General features: G+C 35.7%; 3 protein-coding genes and 1 long non-coding RNA gene across 4 annotated transcripts in view; all 4 read left to right on the forward strand.

The window, feature by feature from the left end:
• LOC309493358 overlaps positions 1-18600 on the forward strand; it is a 171389-nt gene that overhangs the window by 31705 nt on the left and 121084 nt on the right. The gene's annotated exons all lie outside the window — the stretch shown is intronic.
• LOC309493290 (histone H3.2) lies at positions 430-935 on the forward strand. Its single transcript, XM_082162463.1, has one exon. It carries the CDS (start codon positions 484-486, stop codon positions 892-894), a length of 411 nt encoding a protein of 136 aa, XP_082018589.1. The 5' UTR covers positions 430-483; the 3' UTR covers positions 895-935.
• Positions 9244-9708, forward strand: LOC309493327 (histone H4). The gene has a single exon (XM_082162500.1). It carries the CDS (start codon positions 9293-9295, stop codon positions 9602-9604), a length of 312 nt encoding a protein of 103 aa, XP_082018626.1. The 5' UTR covers positions 9244-9292; the 3' UTR covers positions 9605-9708.
• On the forward strand, positions 12082-13418 carry LOC309493318 (histone H2B-like). The gene has a single exon (XM_082162493.1). It carries the CDS (start codon positions 12122-12124, stop codon positions 12494-12496), a length of 375 nt encoding a protein of 124 aa, XP_082018619.1. The 5' UTR covers positions 12082-12121; the 3' UTR covers positions 12497-13418.

Below are 18600 nucleotides of genomic sequence, written 5' to 3' on the forward strand. Positions count from 1 at the left end.
AATGAATGTATTATGAAAGTGCATATAGTTTTATTGGCATGGCTAAACATTTAAACCGATATATTGATATAATTACAAAGAAATGAAACACAACGTGGTTAAGGAAATGTATTTATCTCAGTTTTTACTATTAGTGCCACAAGTCCAAGTCCAACCTACACTTTCAAAAGTATTTTAAAATCAATCACGGGTTTTGCTGTACAAATTTATACCTGATTTCGCCTATTCTTTTTTCATGTACAAAGAGAAACAAAGGATGTTCGGGCGGGAACCACAAACTCTTGTCTCGTCTTTGAAAACAGGAGGCGTACAGCCATTGGCCAACTGTCATTTACAGACGCCAGACAATAACCAATCAAATGCCTCTGAAGCAAAGCCATCCAATGAGCGCATGGCAGCCACGGGCATAAATACGCGCTGTGTTACTGTGAACTATTCATTCATTCGTCTTCTTCACAGTAATAACTGATCTCCCAGGAAGCAATGGCGAGAACTAAGCAGACCGCTCGTAAGTCCACCGGAGGAAAAGCCCCGAGGAAGCAGCTGGCCACTAAAGCCGCCCGTAAGAGCGCACCCGCTACCGGTGGCGTTAAGAAGCCTCATCGTTACAGGCCCGGTACCGTGGCGCTGAGAGAGATCCGCCGTTATCAGAAATCCACTGAACTGCTGATTCGCAAACTGCCCTTCCAGCGTCTGGTGAGAGAAATCGCTCAAGATTTCAAGACGGATCTGCGCTTCCAGAGCTCGGCTGTCATGGCTCTGCAGGAGGCGAGCGAGGCTTATCTGGTGGGTCTGTTTGAGGATACCAACTTGTGCGCCATCCACGCCAAGAGAGTCACCATCATGCCTAAAGACATCCAGCTGGCCCGCCGCATTCGCGGAGAGCGCGCTTAAATACACAACAGTCCTACAAACACCAACGGCTCTTTTAAGAGCCACTTAAAATATTTAAAAGGCGGTTTTCTTAATTGAACTTTTCTCTCTTTTTTGCGTTTAGCGTGTGAATGCTTTTGATACTGTTGCTGAAATAAAACAGTTTATCATAACTAAACGCAACATGAGTATCATGACTATCATAAGCTTGAATCGGCTTTGCGATGACTGAAGAATCTTCTGCGTTAAGGTCACGACTGCATGAAGTAGTTTTATTCAAAACCATGGTGGTTCCATAATCGTATGCGGAATATTGTAATAAATACGAAATATATGTATTTTCATTTGTATTTTATATTTTTCCTCGCCTAATGCAGGAAATGTTAAAACATATTTTTTTTTTAAATATTTCTTATTTAGTTTTCGCTGAGGGACGAAAATAATAAAGAATTGCGTTGATGGGTGTTGACGTCACATGCGCGCCAGCTCACTGAAGAGAGAGATGTGAGCTACATGTGTTGCTATCGTTAATTTAACCCATCGTCGTCAATATTTTTCTAAATGTATGTCTCAACTGTTTTATTGCATTAGTTTGGATTGTTTCAACGCTTGGTGATCGTGTTGGGTTCGCGCAGTGAGGGAGAACCGCGCTGGATTCCACTGTGGAGGAATACCGTCATCTGGCGACTCTATTTGAGATGTACATTATTATATGTATTTGGTGAGCTCAGACCCAAATACATATTTGTCTTCCTTTTCTTTTTCTGTGTGATAAATCCTACTAATGGGTTACACTTGCTTGAAGTGTTAAAGTACACTTTTTTTTAAATATATTTTTTTAAATATTTCATACTGTAAATAAATGGGGTTTAAATAAAATGCACTATTAAAAAATAAAATAATTAAAAGTAATAATTATGCCATATGTAGATTAAATTCTACTTTCCAATCCTGTTATTTAGAGAACTAAGTATTTCTCTCTGTATTCTTGACTCTCCTGAGTGTCTATTTTTTTTTTTTCTTTTTTTTTTTAATAAGTATCTCATATATTAATTCTGGTCTTGTTGTTGACTCCCCATGTAATACATTTATTTAAAAGCGGACCAAGTTTGAACAAATAAATGCCCTTGTTGGCTTAACATCCTCCACCCATTGAATAGCCAACAAAATTGCTACCAACTCTGATGTAAAAATGGATGCATAATTGGTTGTCCTTGTCTGAATACTTACTTTGCCCCATCTTTAAATATATAGTCTTGAACAATATGCTTCACATAACTGCCAGACAACCTTCTTAGCTATAGATTTTTCATTCTTATTCTTATATTGTAGATACAAATCTACTAGAGGCGTAGGACGCAACCAAGGAGGAATATTTGGTATTACAATAGAGAGACGTACTGAAATTTCGGTAATGCCCAGATAGCATCTTTAGTTGTTGTCCAATCAAAACTGATCTAAAAGCCCCACAACATATTCTTAATGATTGTGCCTGAACTGTTTTAACTTTCTTAATCAAGGATTTTGATGCAGATCCATAAATAACACATCCGTAATCAATTACTGACCTGATCAATGGACAATACATTTGTTGTAAATATTTTCGACTAGCTCCTCATTTCATTCCTGCAAATATCTTTATATATATATATATTTTTTTTTCTTCATTTTTCTAACAATATCTGTATTTGTGTCTTGAAAGTTTACCTGGAATCCATCCATATCCCTAAATATCTTTTAACTTTAACTTGTTCAAATACATTACCGTATAGTTTTACTTTTATTTCAGGGATATGATTTCTCTTCGCAAAACAGACTAGTTGAGTTTTAGCAACTGACAGTTCATTAATCGCTGTTTGTAAGACTTTTGTCACATGTGATACATTACGACCCCTCTTCCATATTGCTCCATCATCAGTATAGAGAGGTCTTCCTATATCTATTTTGAAAACTTAATTTATCATGATATTAAATAAAATTGGACTGCATACACTTCCTTGTAGTACCATTATCTATTTGATGTATTCTGGAATATGATGATCCAACCCTTACCTATTAAGAAAAAAAATCTAATTTAACCCAGTTAAACATTCTGCCTTCAATCCCTAATTGTTCCAACTTTATTAACAGTCCCTCCTTCCAAAACATGTCAAAAGCTTTTTCAATATAGAAAAATATGCCTACTATCACCTCTTTATTGACTTGAGCCTTTCTTATGTATGTCTCTAAACATATGGCAGCATCTAATGACCTGCGTTCTTTATGAAAGCCACTCTGGTGAGGTGAAATAATCCCTTTCCTTTCTAAAATGTAATTGAATCTACACACAATCATACGTTCCATTATCTTACGCAAATTTGGTATATAGGTATATCATTTGTAGCATCATGCTTGATCTTGGCTGGCTTTGATACAGGGATAAAAAAACAGTTTCCACGAAAAAGTTAGTCTCCCTGTGCTCCACACTTTATTAAAAAGTGTTTGCATAACTCCCCCAATAGCTCTTTTTAATTCAAGTAATGAAAATTACACATCAAAATGATCATTATAAGGTCTTTTCTCCATCATAATATTTGGACGTTCCTTTCTACTTTGTTCTCTATTTATTTTCATTTCTTCTGATATGTTATCATTAATACTTTAACAAACACCTCTGCTAACATTTCTGCTTTTTCAACATTAGTCACAGCTATTCTTTCCCCGTTACTCAGAACAAGTAGACCAGAATTTATTTTGAAACCACCCGTCTTTCTGATCATACCCCGTACTTCACTGACATCTATTTTCTCTCCTAAAGAATCACAATAACTTCTCCAGTAGTTCTTTTTAGCAGCTCGAATTACCCGTCTCACATTGGCTTGTGCTTGTGCTTCATAGAATGAAGTCATCAAATATATGTCTTCCTAACCTTTTTAAAAGCCTTATTTCTAGCTTGAATTGCTTTGCTACATAATTGTCCACAATGGAAACGATATCTTCCTTTAATTTTTCCAATAATTTTCCCAACTACAATACTTTAAATTATTTATCATTATATATTTCTTGTCAAGTCAAGTCACCTTCATTTATAGCGATTTTAACAATATTGATTATTTCAAAGTAGCTTTACAGTTTGATAATAGGAAATTAAAGTTACAGAGATTGTTTGTTAATCTGCATTACACTGTAGTACTAATAATACCATTAAGAGCCTCCAAATGTTGCTTGTGAATCTACTACTTGACCCTTCAGTTTTTCATTTAGTTGTTCCAGACTGATCCCCTCAAACTGTAGATGTTTTTCAGCTGCCTTAATTATGATTTATTTAGATATTAATTATTTTGATCCTCTCAGTTCTGCTGTCGTTTGTACAGTGTAGTTTATTACCTCAGCTAAAAATGCCATGAACTCAACTGTTAAAAAGTCTTCATCTAAACTATGTTGTGATGGGGATTTACTTCATTGAGACTGTTGGATCCTTTCCTTGATCATCTTCCTTCTGTTTCGCAGTGTTGGGGAAAGTTTCTTTGTAAAGTAATGCATTACAATATTGCATTACTCCCTTAAAAAGTAACTAATTGCGTTAGTTACTTTTTATTTATTTATATAAAAGTAATGTTACATTTATTTTTCTTTACTTATTTCACCTGGGCTTGGCTTGTTTTTTTTATTTATAACAATTTTTTTTATATTTTTGGTTAATGTAAAGACCCCTTCACACCAAAAGTGAAATAATAAGCCTCAGGCTGAAGGAAATGCATATTCATTAGTGTAGTAGAGGGCGCATGCAGCTGTAATAAACCATTCAGCTGCTGCTATTCTGGATAACAGAAGAATAGGATGAAGGAGAAAAAAGGTTAACACTTATTTTACCAATAAAAACTAAACAAATCGACAGTCATTTTTGCTTGTGGTTTAACTGAATCATCAATGGTCAGAAGCAAGTACATTGGTCAATAAAGTGAGATCAAATGCATAACAATGTATGTTTTATTTAACATATTTAGTTATTGGAGGTTTGCATAGTATTCTGATTCTGCATTTCACTTATTTTATTCATTTTGAGGAATATTGATTTTTTTATTATTTTTTTTTGCAAGTGAGATGAGCATGCTCACATTTAGTCTAGAACTAAAATAACCATCATGTTTACACACAACGCCTCTGCACTTCGATTTGTCTCAACATGAGGACAGGAGAGCTGTCAGTCAATAAATGGGAAAACAAACTAACTTGCATTACTTATTTGAAAAAGTAATTCAGATAATTTGTTGTAAATTTTAAGTAATGCGTTACTTTACTAGTTACTTACATTTACATTTACATTTATTCATTTAGCTGACGCTTTTATACAAAGCGACTTACAATTGCTATATATGTCAGAGGTCGCACGCCTCTGGAGCAACTAGGGGTTAAGTGTCTTGCTCAGGGACACATTGGTGTCTCACAGTGGATTCGAACCCGGGTCTCTCACACCAAAGGCATGTGTCTTATCCATTGCGCTACCACCACCCATGTTACTTGAAAAAGTAATCTGATTACTTAACTCAAGTTACTTGTAATGAGTTACCCCCAACACTACTGTTTCACCTATTTAACTGCCTATGATAGCCTATCCTCTCTTTCATCTTGATGTTCTGGATTTTTACAGCGTCCCTATGCACAACACATCCCCCAAATCCAGCACTGTGTTCACCTCCACAGTTACAGCATTTTAGCTGTGTCCCTTGCTCACGCTTACCATAGTCATCATGGATACCACTACATCTAGCACATTGCTGTTTTCCCTTACCGACTGTAGCAACATGCCCATATTTTTAACATTTAAAACATCTGATTGGAGGTGGTACATATGCTCTTACCACATAACTGACATATCCAATGTACACTCTCTCTGGCATTCTTTCCTCAGCAAACTGAAGCATTACAGAAAGAATATCTACTTTACACATTTCAGTCTTTTCGCTTCAATCACCTTAGCCCCCGACACGCTGCTCACAGTATATGTGGATACTTCAATTAGAATTCCAAAGATTACTACCCTTAAAGGGATAGTTCACACAGAAATGAAATTAGCCCATGGTTTGCTCACCCTCAAGCCATCATAGATGTATATGACATTTTTCTTTCAGACGAATACAATCGGATTTACATTAAAATCATGTAAAAAAAAAGCAGTGTTCTTTGGTTCTAAGGATGAAGGTGGATTTGAACTTTTGTACTTTTGGGACTTGGGATTTACATCCGTCCTTCGGATGAGACGTTAAACCGAGGTCCTGACTCTCTGTGGTCATTAAAAATCCCAGTATGTCCTTCGAAAAAGAGTAGGGGTGTAACCCCGGCATCCTGGCCAAATTTGCCCCTTGGCCTCTGTCGATCATGGCCTCCTAATCATCCCCATATACTCATTGGCTTCATCACTGTCTCCTCTCCACCAGTAAGCTGGTGTGTGGTGAGCGTTCTGGCGCAATATGGCTGCCGTCGCATCATCCAAGTGGATGCTGCACATTGGTGGTGGTTGAGGAGATTCCCCCCTTCTATGTGAAGCGCTTTGAGGTCTCAGAAAAAGCGCTATATAAATGTAACACATTATTATTATTAAAAATGTCCTGGCTCTTCCAAGCTTTTACCAACCTACCAACTCTGTCACTCGGCATTGTAAAACTCACCAATTGTCCAAGCATTTTATTCGCTGTGCCACTTTCTGCTGTTTTTCAGTTTTACAGAAAATTAGAAGAGTCTTGGCACTCTCTACTGTATATCTCCTACTACTTTTTTTTAATGCCATGGTAAGTTTTAGTGGATTAATCAAATTACTATCAGCAAACTTCATCAATGCCTTAAAATCCTCTTTGCTAGTCCATGCTGGCATCCTGCCCTTTTCACAATCCTAAGGTGGGACTCGTCGCTTCACCACACCTGCATCCTGGCTTTTTCACGAATTCGTTTCTACAAGTTTTCTTTCTCTTACGATTGGCAATTTTCCTCCAATGATTTACTCCTGCATTCCTACCGCTAGAATGTTCCTCTTTTTTAAATATTTTTTTATATTGAATATTTAGAATTCAATTTACATACATTCAGTCATCACGGTCCATAAACAAAGATTATACATCAAATTACACATAACATAAAATTAATAACAAGTATGAAATAATAATAATAATAATAATAATAATAAAACAGACTTACAAACTTAGGGATAACAGGATTTTTTTATATTAAAAAAAAAGTATTTATTATATATCAGTTATTAACATAGCTTTTTTTTTCTTCTTTTTTTTTTACTAATTTAAGAGACTCAGAATATGTCAGTTTAAATTTGGAATAATTTAAAACATGGTCTTGATTTGAAAAAAAATTCTTTATGAAAATGGAACTTACCAAGTAAAATAAAGAGATTTACAATATTACATACATTTCTATCTTTACAGTCAAAATAGGTAATAATCTGTTTCCCTTCAAGTGTGATTGTATGTGTTGTTTTAGATGCCATATCATTTTCAACACTTTTCCAGAATTTAATACAAAATGAACAACCATAAAAGAGATGAGTTAACGATTCTTGTTCTGTCTTACAAAAGCTACAACAATTATCAACAGGCGTGAATTTTGAGATAAACAAGTTTGTGGGATATATATTATGCAATATTTTCAAATGTAATTCCCTAACTTTGTTCGTGATACAAAATCTAAAGGGAACAAGCCACACCCCATGCCAATCAATCTCAGTAAAGTGAGAATTCCAGAAAAATTTATTTTCTTTACATTTAGAGTCCAATTGCTGCTCATAATATCCATACCGTTTATATAAAGAGTAAAATTAAAGCCAGGAACTTAATTTTGTTTTTTTTATAACTTTTCATTAGTTCTAATAAGCCACTAGGTATAGTTTTAAAAATGTAGTTATATTATTTGAACGTTATCGGGAATGCCTTCTCTCTGAGAAAGGATTCATAGTTAAGTAATTGGTTATTACAATCAAAAAGTAATTTTAAAAGATAATATCTCTACCGATCCATTTCTGCAAATAGAGTGACTTGTTCCCTTTAGTGATGCATTCATTTTTCCATAAGATGGACTTGTGTGGAGAAAAGTTTTGAGAATGACTGCTTCCAGGCCAAAAGAGCTTGTTGATAAAATTGGGATAGTTTTAGCGGCAATCTTGTAATATTGAAGTTACATTTCAATAAAAATTGTAGGCCTCCTACACTATTACAAATGTTGTTGGGGATGAAGTACCATAAGGACTCTGGTGCTCTCAAACATTCCTTCAAACATTTCACCTTAATTCAAGTCCCAAAAGTACAAAAGTTCAAATCCACCTTCATCCTTAGAACCAGAGAACACTGCTTTTTTTTACATGATGGTGTCTGTTTTTCCACACAAAATTCGTAAATATGGTATTTATATCTTTACATATTGAATCATGGACACACTGTAAAAAAAAAATTACATCCCCAAGTCAAAAATTTCTAGATCATATCTAAATTTTTCAATTAGTCTGACGTATTATTTCTCATTGAGCCAATGTTAACAGACTATTGCAACAAGAATTGCACTTATAGATGTGACCAGTCACTAGAAAATTTTGACTTTTGAATTTTTTACAGTGCATTAAGAGAGAGGGCAGGATAGACAAATCTTGAAATACCTTCTGCTTTAGTCAAAAGAATCCTTCCTAAATTAGAAATGTCTCTTTGAAGCCATAAATTCAGTATTGTTTTAGTTTTCTTCAATTTAGGTGAAAACTTAAGTTGTTGACGTTCCTTGTGATCTTTGCAGATATGAATACCTAAATATTTTACACAATTCTTAACAGGTATATTAAACTTTTTTTCCTCTTCAGTCTGATACAGACATAAGATTTCACATTTAGATTTGTTAGGCGTTAAACCCGAAGCAGCTGAAAATTGGTCATTGGTTATAGCATTATCAATCTGATGGTTGTCTCTCAAAAAGAGAGCTGTATCATCCGCTAATGGAGTTACTCGAATTTCCTTGCCAAAAATAGACAATCCTTTAATAATAGGACTACATCTAATGTACACGTAATGACAATAATTCAACCACCAGCAGGAATAAAAACGGTAAAATAGGGCAGCCCTGGCAAACTTATCTCAGTACAGGAAATCTTTTTGTAGTGTTTGGATATAATATCACAAAACTTTCAATATTTTTATAAAGCATTGCTAGAATTTTCCTCCATCTCCGGGTCACTTCCAGTACCAACGTCACTTCCCTCCATCAATGCTCCAATCACAGTCCAGCGTTCTCAACCGCCCGACCCTCCACTCGGAGAGTAGCGTGTCGGATGACGTTTAGTAGAACCGCCCATTCATCTGGTTTCAACTAGGTCCGCTAGCCGACTATAAACAACTCTTCTCCACACAGCTTTTTTCTGTTTTCTGTTGTTGTCAATTGAAGAGTATCTGTTGAAATGTCTGGAAGAGGAAAAGGCGGTAAAGGTCTCGGGAAAGGAGGCGCTAAGCGTCACCGAAAGGTTCTTCGCGATAATATCCAGGGAATCACTAAACCCGCTATTCGTCGTCTTGCTCGACGTGGCGGCGTCAAGCGTATTTCTGGCCTGATCTATGAAGAGACTCGCGGTGTGTTGAAGGTGTTTCTGGAGAACGTCATTCGTGATGCTGTGACTTACACTGAACACGCCAAGAGAAAGACCGTCACCGCCATGGATGTTGTGTACGCGCTGAAGCGACAGGGACGCACTCTGTACGGGTTCGGGGGCTAAGAAATCCACGAAGAAAAACACCAACGGCTCTTTTAAGAGCCACCCACATTTACACACAAAGAACAAGTTTCCATGGGCTTAAAATGAAATGAAGTTGCATCTTACACGCATGGTGTGATTCATTAATACGCGTTATAACATTCTAAATTGAATTATTAAATGAATGAGGCACGTATATAGCGCTTTCAAATGTACTACTGCACACCCAAAGCGCTTCAATTCATATCATGGATCTCTCCTCAAACACCGTCGTTGTGTAGCCTCCCCTTAGAGCCACAGTACAACGGCGTCAGTGCGCTCGGGACACACCAGCTATAGGTGGAGAGGAGAGTTATAGAGCCAATTCAATGGAAGGGGATTTATGCACAATTTTGAAGTGCCTTCTAACAATATTTGAGTCATTCCACGAAACCGGTACGATTTGGACTTGCACATTTTTAGATTTTTTACTCATGTATTACTTTCTGAACACCCCACAACATTAATTACATTTAACTTCCAGAAAAACATATGTTCCCACCTCAGGCATCAAATACTAATTATTTTAAGATATGGGCACTATTAGTCTTCAACCCCATTATGGACACTATGGGAGCTCTCTGAATATGATTATAAAATATATTTGTAATGAAATCAACATTTTTCTATTAATCAGATGTCTCTCATACTAATTCAGTAATTGGAAATGTAAAATGTACATATAATATTACCCTTATGCTATACGAAAGCCTGAAATGGGCACTTTTTGTGACAGCAACTTCATCATTTTTGTTTCAACAAACATTAAATTACTTATTCATAAACTTTAAAAAAATAATTAATAAAAATGTAGGTGTGACAGGATTGAGACTAGGGTAACAGGGTTGAAGATGGTAACGGGGTTGAAGAGACAAATACAGCATATACATATACATAGTTTTTTACTCAAATTCACTGTAAGATTTTCTATAAGCACTGTATTTCATTATGGAACCAAGAAAAACAACAGATATAAATTGCAATTGTAACTCAGTTTTATTAACCCGACTGCAGGAAAAACAACAATAACTTAGTATACATTAGAACATTATTGACTAAATAGGTCATCAAAATAAAACATATTACTTTTCTGCTTTATTGATGTGTGTGTGTGTGTGTGTGTGTACGAGCATGTATTTGTGTTTTTAATTTTTTTTTGCATGTGTGTGCGCTTCGTGGCAAAAAAGTAACAGGGTTTTGAGCATGACGGGGTTGTGATTTTTTGCTCGAAAATGGCCACTGCTCTACATGTAGTGAATAACAGGAGAGCACATGGCATACGTGGTATTAAGAAATCATGTATATTGTTGAAATAACAAAGATCATTTTCACAAGTAATAGAATTCTATCTTTATTTGATGTAACAGGGTTGAGCTTGACAACCACAATATCACAATTCTAAATAAGTTATAGTTATAAAAGAAGGTGGTAACTTCTGTGTCTACACACAGTGTTGTTCAGAAGACTTCTATGATGTTACTTCCTGTTATTGATGTCACATAAGGATCTGTTCATTACTTTTATGGGGAGAATGATTTGTGTAACGGGGTTGAGGGATTAATGAGGGACGGAACTAAATAATGTGATTTTAGTGAATAATCATGAACTAAAAAAAAACAAAAAAAAAAAACATTACCAGCAAAAAAGCACAGATAGATATTCATGGGAATGGCAAAATGTATGGACTTTTTTTCTAATTTTATTATTCATATCCCAAGTACACTTTTATAGAAGGCCGTGAGGGACATGACAAAATAGGTGGTGTCAACTAAAAAAAAAAAAAAAATTATATATATATAATTTCTAATATAAAGATAATATGTATGTCATTATTTTTAAACTTTATTAAAGGAGACATTCCCCTGGGCTTTTAAAAGTGGTGGTGGTTTAAAACTCCAATTCAAAGGAAGGGGATTGTTAGGAGGCCATGATTGGCAAAGGCCAATTGATGGAATTTGGCCTTCAGGACTCACCCCTACTTTTTACGAGAAGTGCCATGGGTTTTTAATGACCACAGAGAGCCAGGACCTCAGTTTAACATCTCATCCGATTCCTAAGAATAATGTATGAGATAATCGTAGGTAATGTGATGATCTGTGTTTTTGTAGTATGAAATATGTTTTAATGTATTTTAATTATGTATTGATGTTTTTCAGTTTGATTAAACAACTGAAATCATCAATATTGTACTTTCAATATTTTACTGCATTGCGTTCCGAAAAATGCGGGAAAATGAAACAAAGAAACATGATAGAATGGGGGATGGTAGTAGGACATGAGGCGATGGGCGGGATCAACATTTAAAGCCTGTGATTGGATGTCCTGCAAGTGAGGGAACTTTTAATGTAGCCAATGAAAACATTATGTGGGTTGGTTCAGGAAAACTAGCAATCAGAGAAGGACGTACTTCCCTTTGGAAATTAGCATAGATCGGTGGATAAAAGCCCGCCTGTAGCAACAAAGCTTTATTGTGCTTTGATTATTTCTGACTGAAGCATCATGCCTGAACCAGCGAAATCTGCACCCAAGAAAGGCTCAAAGAAGGCCGTCACTAAAACCGCCGGAAAGGGCGGAAAGAAGCGCAGAAAGTCCAGGAAGGAGAGCTATGCGATCTACGTGTACAAAGTCCTGAAGCAGGTTCATCCCGACACCGGGATCTCCTCCAAGGCGATGGGAATTATGAACTCTTTCGTCAACGACATCTTCGAGCGCATCGCCGGTGAAGCGTCTCGTCTCGCTCACTACAACAAGCGCTCCACCATCACATCGAGAGAGATCCAGACCGCCGTGCGTCTGCTGCTGCCCGGAGAGCTGGCCAAACACGCCGTGTCTGAGGGCACAAAGGCTGTGACCAAATACACCAGCTCAAAGTAGAGCTCAGCTCAACACACAACACAAAGGCTCTTTTAAGAGCCACACATGTTGTCTTCAAAAAGAGCTTCAATTTTTCTGCACTATTTTTGTTTCAATAGTTGAATAAATACTGCTGTTTAACATTCTTGTTGATTTTGGTGGAACAGTATTACAATCTGTTTTAGCTCAGGTTAGTTTTTCATTAATAAGAGTATTTTAACCAACTTTTTTAGGTTAGAACATAGATTATTTATATATATTTTGAAAGCGATGGATTCTGGAATCCACTGCATGCTTCAATACCTATTGAGTGATTATAATCAAGGTATTAATCAATATTTTTCTTTCTAAATATCACATGAGTTAAATTACTTTTCTAAGCTTATGAGATTTTACTGTGTTATAGAAGTTACCAGTGTGATTACTGAAATATTCTTTTCATGTGTTCTTTAATGTCTGTGTTTGATATCTGCATGCAGGAACAGTTCGCACGGCTTCCAGAAATGAATTATGGAATTATTCTTTAACGTGTCAATACATGCATCTGTCATTGACTATGGTCATTTAAGTCTATAGTTTAAGGGTAATTTCTGGCTAATACCACTGGCATTATTGGAGATTGACTTGAGTTGTTGTTCTGGACAGTCTGGCGCCCAGCAACACAAATCTGCAACCTGGAAGGTCACAACGTGCCTAACTTCAGGGTCAGAGTGTATATATGTATATCTGTATATGTGTGGAAAATTACTATGTTTATATTTCTTAGCCAATCAAAATCATTCAACCTGAAGCAAAGACTCAGCTTAGACCTTGGTGTAGGGTATAACTGCTGTAATTTTTGTAACTGTAAGCGGGGTGGCCTATGAACTCCTGTGTGAGTCTTGAAGCTGACTTCTGCTGATGAAACTGCAAACTATCTTCAGTAAAACTTTTCTTCACTTAACCCTCTACTGCACGCATTATTATGCAATCATGGAAAAAAATGTTACAGTGTTTTTTTATTATATATAAAATAGACTCAAATTAACATATTTATATATTTTTTATTTTATTTTTCGGGGGGTACTTTTGGGTGTGTTGCCATATGGCAACATTGTGCGACAATGGAACAGCCCTGATGTGTTTTCTCCCAAAATGACATGAAATTCATAGATGATTACAGACCTTTCTTTTAGAAATGAAATTGTTTTTATTATTTAAAATGTTTTCAAGAGCTTTGTGTACAAAATATGAAACTAATTTTCAAAGTATTATTTAAACAACATTTACAAAACATCTGACGCAAACTCATAAGAACTGTTAATGTGAAACGATTATTTCAACAACATTTACAAAACATCTGACGCAAACTCATAAGAACTGTTCAACAATGTGAAACGATTATTTCAACAACATTTACAAAACATCTGACACAAACTCATAAGAACTGTTCAACAATGTGAAACGATTATTTCAACAACATTTACAAAACATCTGACACAAACTCATAAGAACTGTTCAACAATGTGAAACGATTATTTCAACAACATTTACAAAACATCTGACGCAAACTCATAAGAACTGTTCAAGTGAAACTACTCAATGTGAAACGCCTTAAAGCAAACCACTCTGACGATGCCCTTGCAGCCAGGACTATTGCACCTTCCTTTTGGTGCACCCATCTCTGGCCAGTGATCAAAGCGGTCAAGACGGATGCTGCTTAGTGGAAGGGGGGCAGTGGGTCCTTTGTGCCGCTTCTCTTCTATACGGACCTCCAAACTCTGTGAGGGTCTACCTTTTCGTTTGGTGGTGCCCTTGTTGACCTGTGTAAGGCAGAGTGCCACATTGACCTTGAAGTCCAGTAAGCTCAATTGTGTCTTCTGTGAAATTCCCATGGCATCAGAGTCCCTGCGGTAAAGCAACCATGCCTGCATCACTGTAAGATCAAAGAAGTGGAACACAATGCGGTGGTACCACTTCTTGGATCTGATCTGGGTACGGTACAGGTTCCATTACCGCACAATGTTGCCATATGGCAACATACCTATTTTATTGAATAAAAAGGTAATAGTAGTATCAAAACAATGTAACAATGATTGAAAAAAGATTAGAACTTACCCCAGATACTTCATGTAATTTTATATTCTGAAGAAATATGAAAAATTTTGGAAAATCTTCACATATTCACAAGCACTTCTTCAGCAACTGGAGTCATCAAAAGTGTGTGAAAAGAATGACAGTGCAAGGGTGTGTAGTGTCATGTGATGTCATCAAAGCATATCATTGGTTACCACCAGGTTCTACCATGAATTTAAGACCAATCAGAGCTCATGTTTATTTTCAAATTTCAAGAAATGTCCAAAGAAAGGGTATGTTGCCAGATGGCAGTAGAGGACTTAATTATAATTCTGACTCCGGGTCTTCCCTGGTTCTGGGTCTTTGACTGTAAATCCTCCTACAATATATATATATATGAAGAGTTCAGATGCAAAAGCCTCTAAATGCCATCTGAAATTTTCTTCTAGAATGATCATTTTTATCAAGCTTGTGTATTTAAGTTCAGTAATTTGACTCAAATGATAATTAATAGGTAATCTTCATTGCCTTTTAAGTGAAGTTATTGAATTTAAATATGCGAGCTTGATAAAAATGATCATTCTAGAAGAAAATTTCAGATGGCATTTAGAGGCTTTTGCATCTGAACTCTTCATATATATATATATATATATATATATATATATATATATATATATATATATATATATATATATATATTTATATTATATATTTAACATTAGCAAATTCATAAATGTTAAGCAGTAGCCTCTCAATCTTAGGAGTTTGAGGGCCCTTTTTCAAATTGTTTATATTTGTGGATGATTCTAATCAGTTTGAACTGAGATTAATAACAGGAATGTGACAGATGTAGGCGGCTGCTCACAAATGTTTGTGGTGCAATGGGATCCAGGCAGACTGTCGAAAATAAAATTTGAAAAAAAAAAAAAAAAATATATATATCCATCCATCCATCCATCTTCTTCCACTTATCTGGGGCCGGGTCGCGGGGGAAGCAGTCTTAAGCAGAGATGCCCAGACTTCCCTCTCCCTAGACACTTCCTCTAGCTCTTCCGGGGGGACACCGAGGCGTTCCCAGGCCAGCCGGGAGACATAGTCCCTCTTAGGTCTTCCCCGGGGTCTCCTCGGGACCCCGGGTTGGTTCCCCCGGGGAACCAACATTCCCGGGAAGGCGTCCAGGAGGCATCCGGAACAGATGCCCGAGCCACCTCAGCTGGCCCCTCTCGATGTGGAGGAGCAGCGGCTCTACTCTGAGCTACTCTCGAGTGACCGAGCTTCTCACCCTAAAATAAGAATAAGAATACGAATAATATATATATATATATATATATATATATATATATATAGATAGATAGATAGATAGATAGATAGATAGATAGATAGATAGAAGAGATGAAGCAGAAGTAGAGGTGAAGAGCAAAATAAAAGCAATGAATATTTATGCAGGAAACTTACATCCTCTTAAACTTATGCTTGCTTTGGTCTAATAAGAAGTCATAGCCAATATGTCATAGTTGGTGTAACGGCTAGGTCAGAGGTCAAATGTCAAAGATAGATGATGGAAATCACACTCACTCAATCTTACAGCACAGAAGAGACACCAAAGATCTTACGTTTGGAAATAATCAAACATAAAGCATACAGTAATATATATATATATATATATATATATATATATATATATAAAGAAATTAAAGAACTCAAAAACATGTAAAAGAATGATAATATATAGAGAATAATTAATAAAAGAAATATTATGAATAAAGACACTATCATAAATATTGACCATTTTGGATACATCAGTTTGGAAAATGTCACTGCTTGATTTGTTTATTCTTATTAAAGATATTCCATCTGAAATTAGCATCATAAGCAAAGGGTCCTGGTGGCATTTTTATTATTTATTAGTACTATTCTTTTAAAACAAAAAGTTGACCAATTTTGCCGTTTTATAGAAATAATGTCAGTGGAGATGTGTTAGCTTGAAATATAAAACACCTGGAGTTTTACGCATTCAGTACATATTCAACAGATCAGTAGAAACATATATGTCATGAAATTGCATCACTCTGTCAGTGGAAAGAACATTTCTCATTCATATAGGCCAGTTATAAAATTTTATCTTACTCTGCCCACTTGCATCACATTACTCACTTATATCACATTACTCACTTATTACACTACTAGAAATGTAATATAAGTGAGTAATGTAATATAAGTGTGCAGTGTAATATAAGTGAGTAATGTATATCACATTACTCACTTATATTACACTGCACACTTATATTACATTTCTCACTAACATTACATTACTCACTTAAATTACACTGCTCACTTATTACTCACTTACATTACATTACTCACTTATATTACACTGCTCACTTACATTACACTGCTCGCTTACATTACATTTCTCACTTACATTACACTGCTCACTTATTTTACATTACTCACTTATATTACATTGCTCACTTACATTACATTGCTCACTTACATTACACTGCTCACTTACATTACATTAAGTCAAGTCAAGTCAAGTTTATTTGTATAGCGCTTTTCACAATACAGATTGTATCAAAGCAGCTTCACAGTATTAAATTAAAATTACAGTACAGTTACAGTAACGTAACTACTTTTTTGGGTAAAAAGTAGTGTAACGCGTTACTACTAAAAATTTGGTAACGAAACGTAGTTCCTTTTTCAATTCGGCGCAACGTTACTTTTCCCATGGATATATTTGACAGCGACACTGCCTCAGCTGCGCGCTTGAGAGAAGAGAACTGTTGAGAACTGAAGAAAACGATTTAGTTTCATATTTATGTTTAAATTAAATTAAATAAAAAAATTGCGCAATATATCGGGAGACAAATGGAGTGTGGAGACATGATTTTGACCACTTTATTAAGTTTGTTTTTGTAGAAAACCTGTATTTAAAGTGAATTTCGTTTTGTATTAATTGTATCTTATTTTCAATCAATGTTTTATCAACCAGTTGGCTGAATTAAATAAGAAGTAAATTAAAGAAAACTATTTAGTTTCATATTTATGTTTAAATAAAATAAATAAATAAATAATTTAATCTATGTTGATTATATGAAAAGTGAAAAGCGTGAGTAAGATCATAATTTTGTGCAATATATCGGGAGATAAATGGAGTGGGCAGACATGATTTAGACCACTTTATTAAGTTTGTTTTTGTAGAAAGACTTTCTTTAAAACGAATTTCGTTTTGTATTAATTGTATCTTAATTTTAATCAATGTTTTACCAACCAATTAATTGCCTGATTTTAATAAATAAGTAAATATGGCATGCAAAATAATCATGATGGCACCAGCGCGTGAACTGGAGCTCCTCTCCATACTGTAAATGAACCGAAACTCATAAGCTACTTGTCTCACAGACCTGAGAAATATATAGAAAGCTTGAATATGTGTACTTTTAAACAAAAAAAAATTTTTTTCTCTCAAAATCGCTTTTTTTTCTCCTACTCCCTTGATAGAGTGAGTCGTATGTCTGAAAACTAAGCTTATGTCTTCTATATCATTTTGTCCTATGTTATCAAGACACGATTCGCACCGGTGTTAGAGAGCAGGGAAGCTTTATTGGCTGTTGCCGAAATTTAAAGTTCGGTGGATAGGGGAAGCGGAGCGGAGAGAAGTGGCGCGAGCACACGGCTCATCGCGGAGTGTCGCACTCTACCCCATGATGCAGAGCCGGCTGAGAATAAAAGTTGCCGCACACAGCAGCGCCAATGAGAAGGACTTTTTTTCTTTTGAAATTGATACTATTTTTTATAATAAAGAGCACAAAATAATTACCTGTTAGCCTATGTCCTCCATTGTATAACTTTATGTCTACATATTTAGGAACAGATATTGGGTTCTGCCCAAAGTCAAGCAACATAAAAGTAACGTAAAAGTAACGAGTAACGTAAAAAGTTACTTTCCAAACGGGGTAACTAAGTAAAGTAACGGATTACTTTTTTAAAAAGTAACGAGTAACGAGCAAACACTACTTTTTAAAAGTAACTTCCCCAACACTGGTCGGGGGCCAGTTCTCCTCTGGCAT

This window comes from Leuciscus leuciscus (assembly GCF_965113295.1).
Source record: "Leuciscus leuciscus genome assembly, chromosome: 2".
Classification (NCBI taxonomy): Eukaryota; Metazoa; Chordata; class Actinopteri; order Cypriniformes; family Leuciscidae; genus Leuciscus; species Leuciscus leuciscus.

What these genes read in the sequence shown, in the direction of transcription:
- LOC309493290 (XM_082162463.1), top strand. Translation starts at nt 484, where the DNA reads ATGGCGAGAACTAAGCAGACCGCTCGTAAGTCCACCGGAGGAAAAGCC.
- LOC309493327 (XM_082162500.1), top strand. Translation starts at nt 9,293, where the DNA reads ATGTCTGGAAGAGGAAAAGGCGGTAAAGGTCTCGGGAAAGGAGGCGCT.
- LOC309493318 (XM_082162493.1), top strand. Translation starts at nt 12,122, where the DNA reads ATGCCTGAACCAGCGAAATCTGCACCCAAGAAAGGCTCAAAGAAGGCC.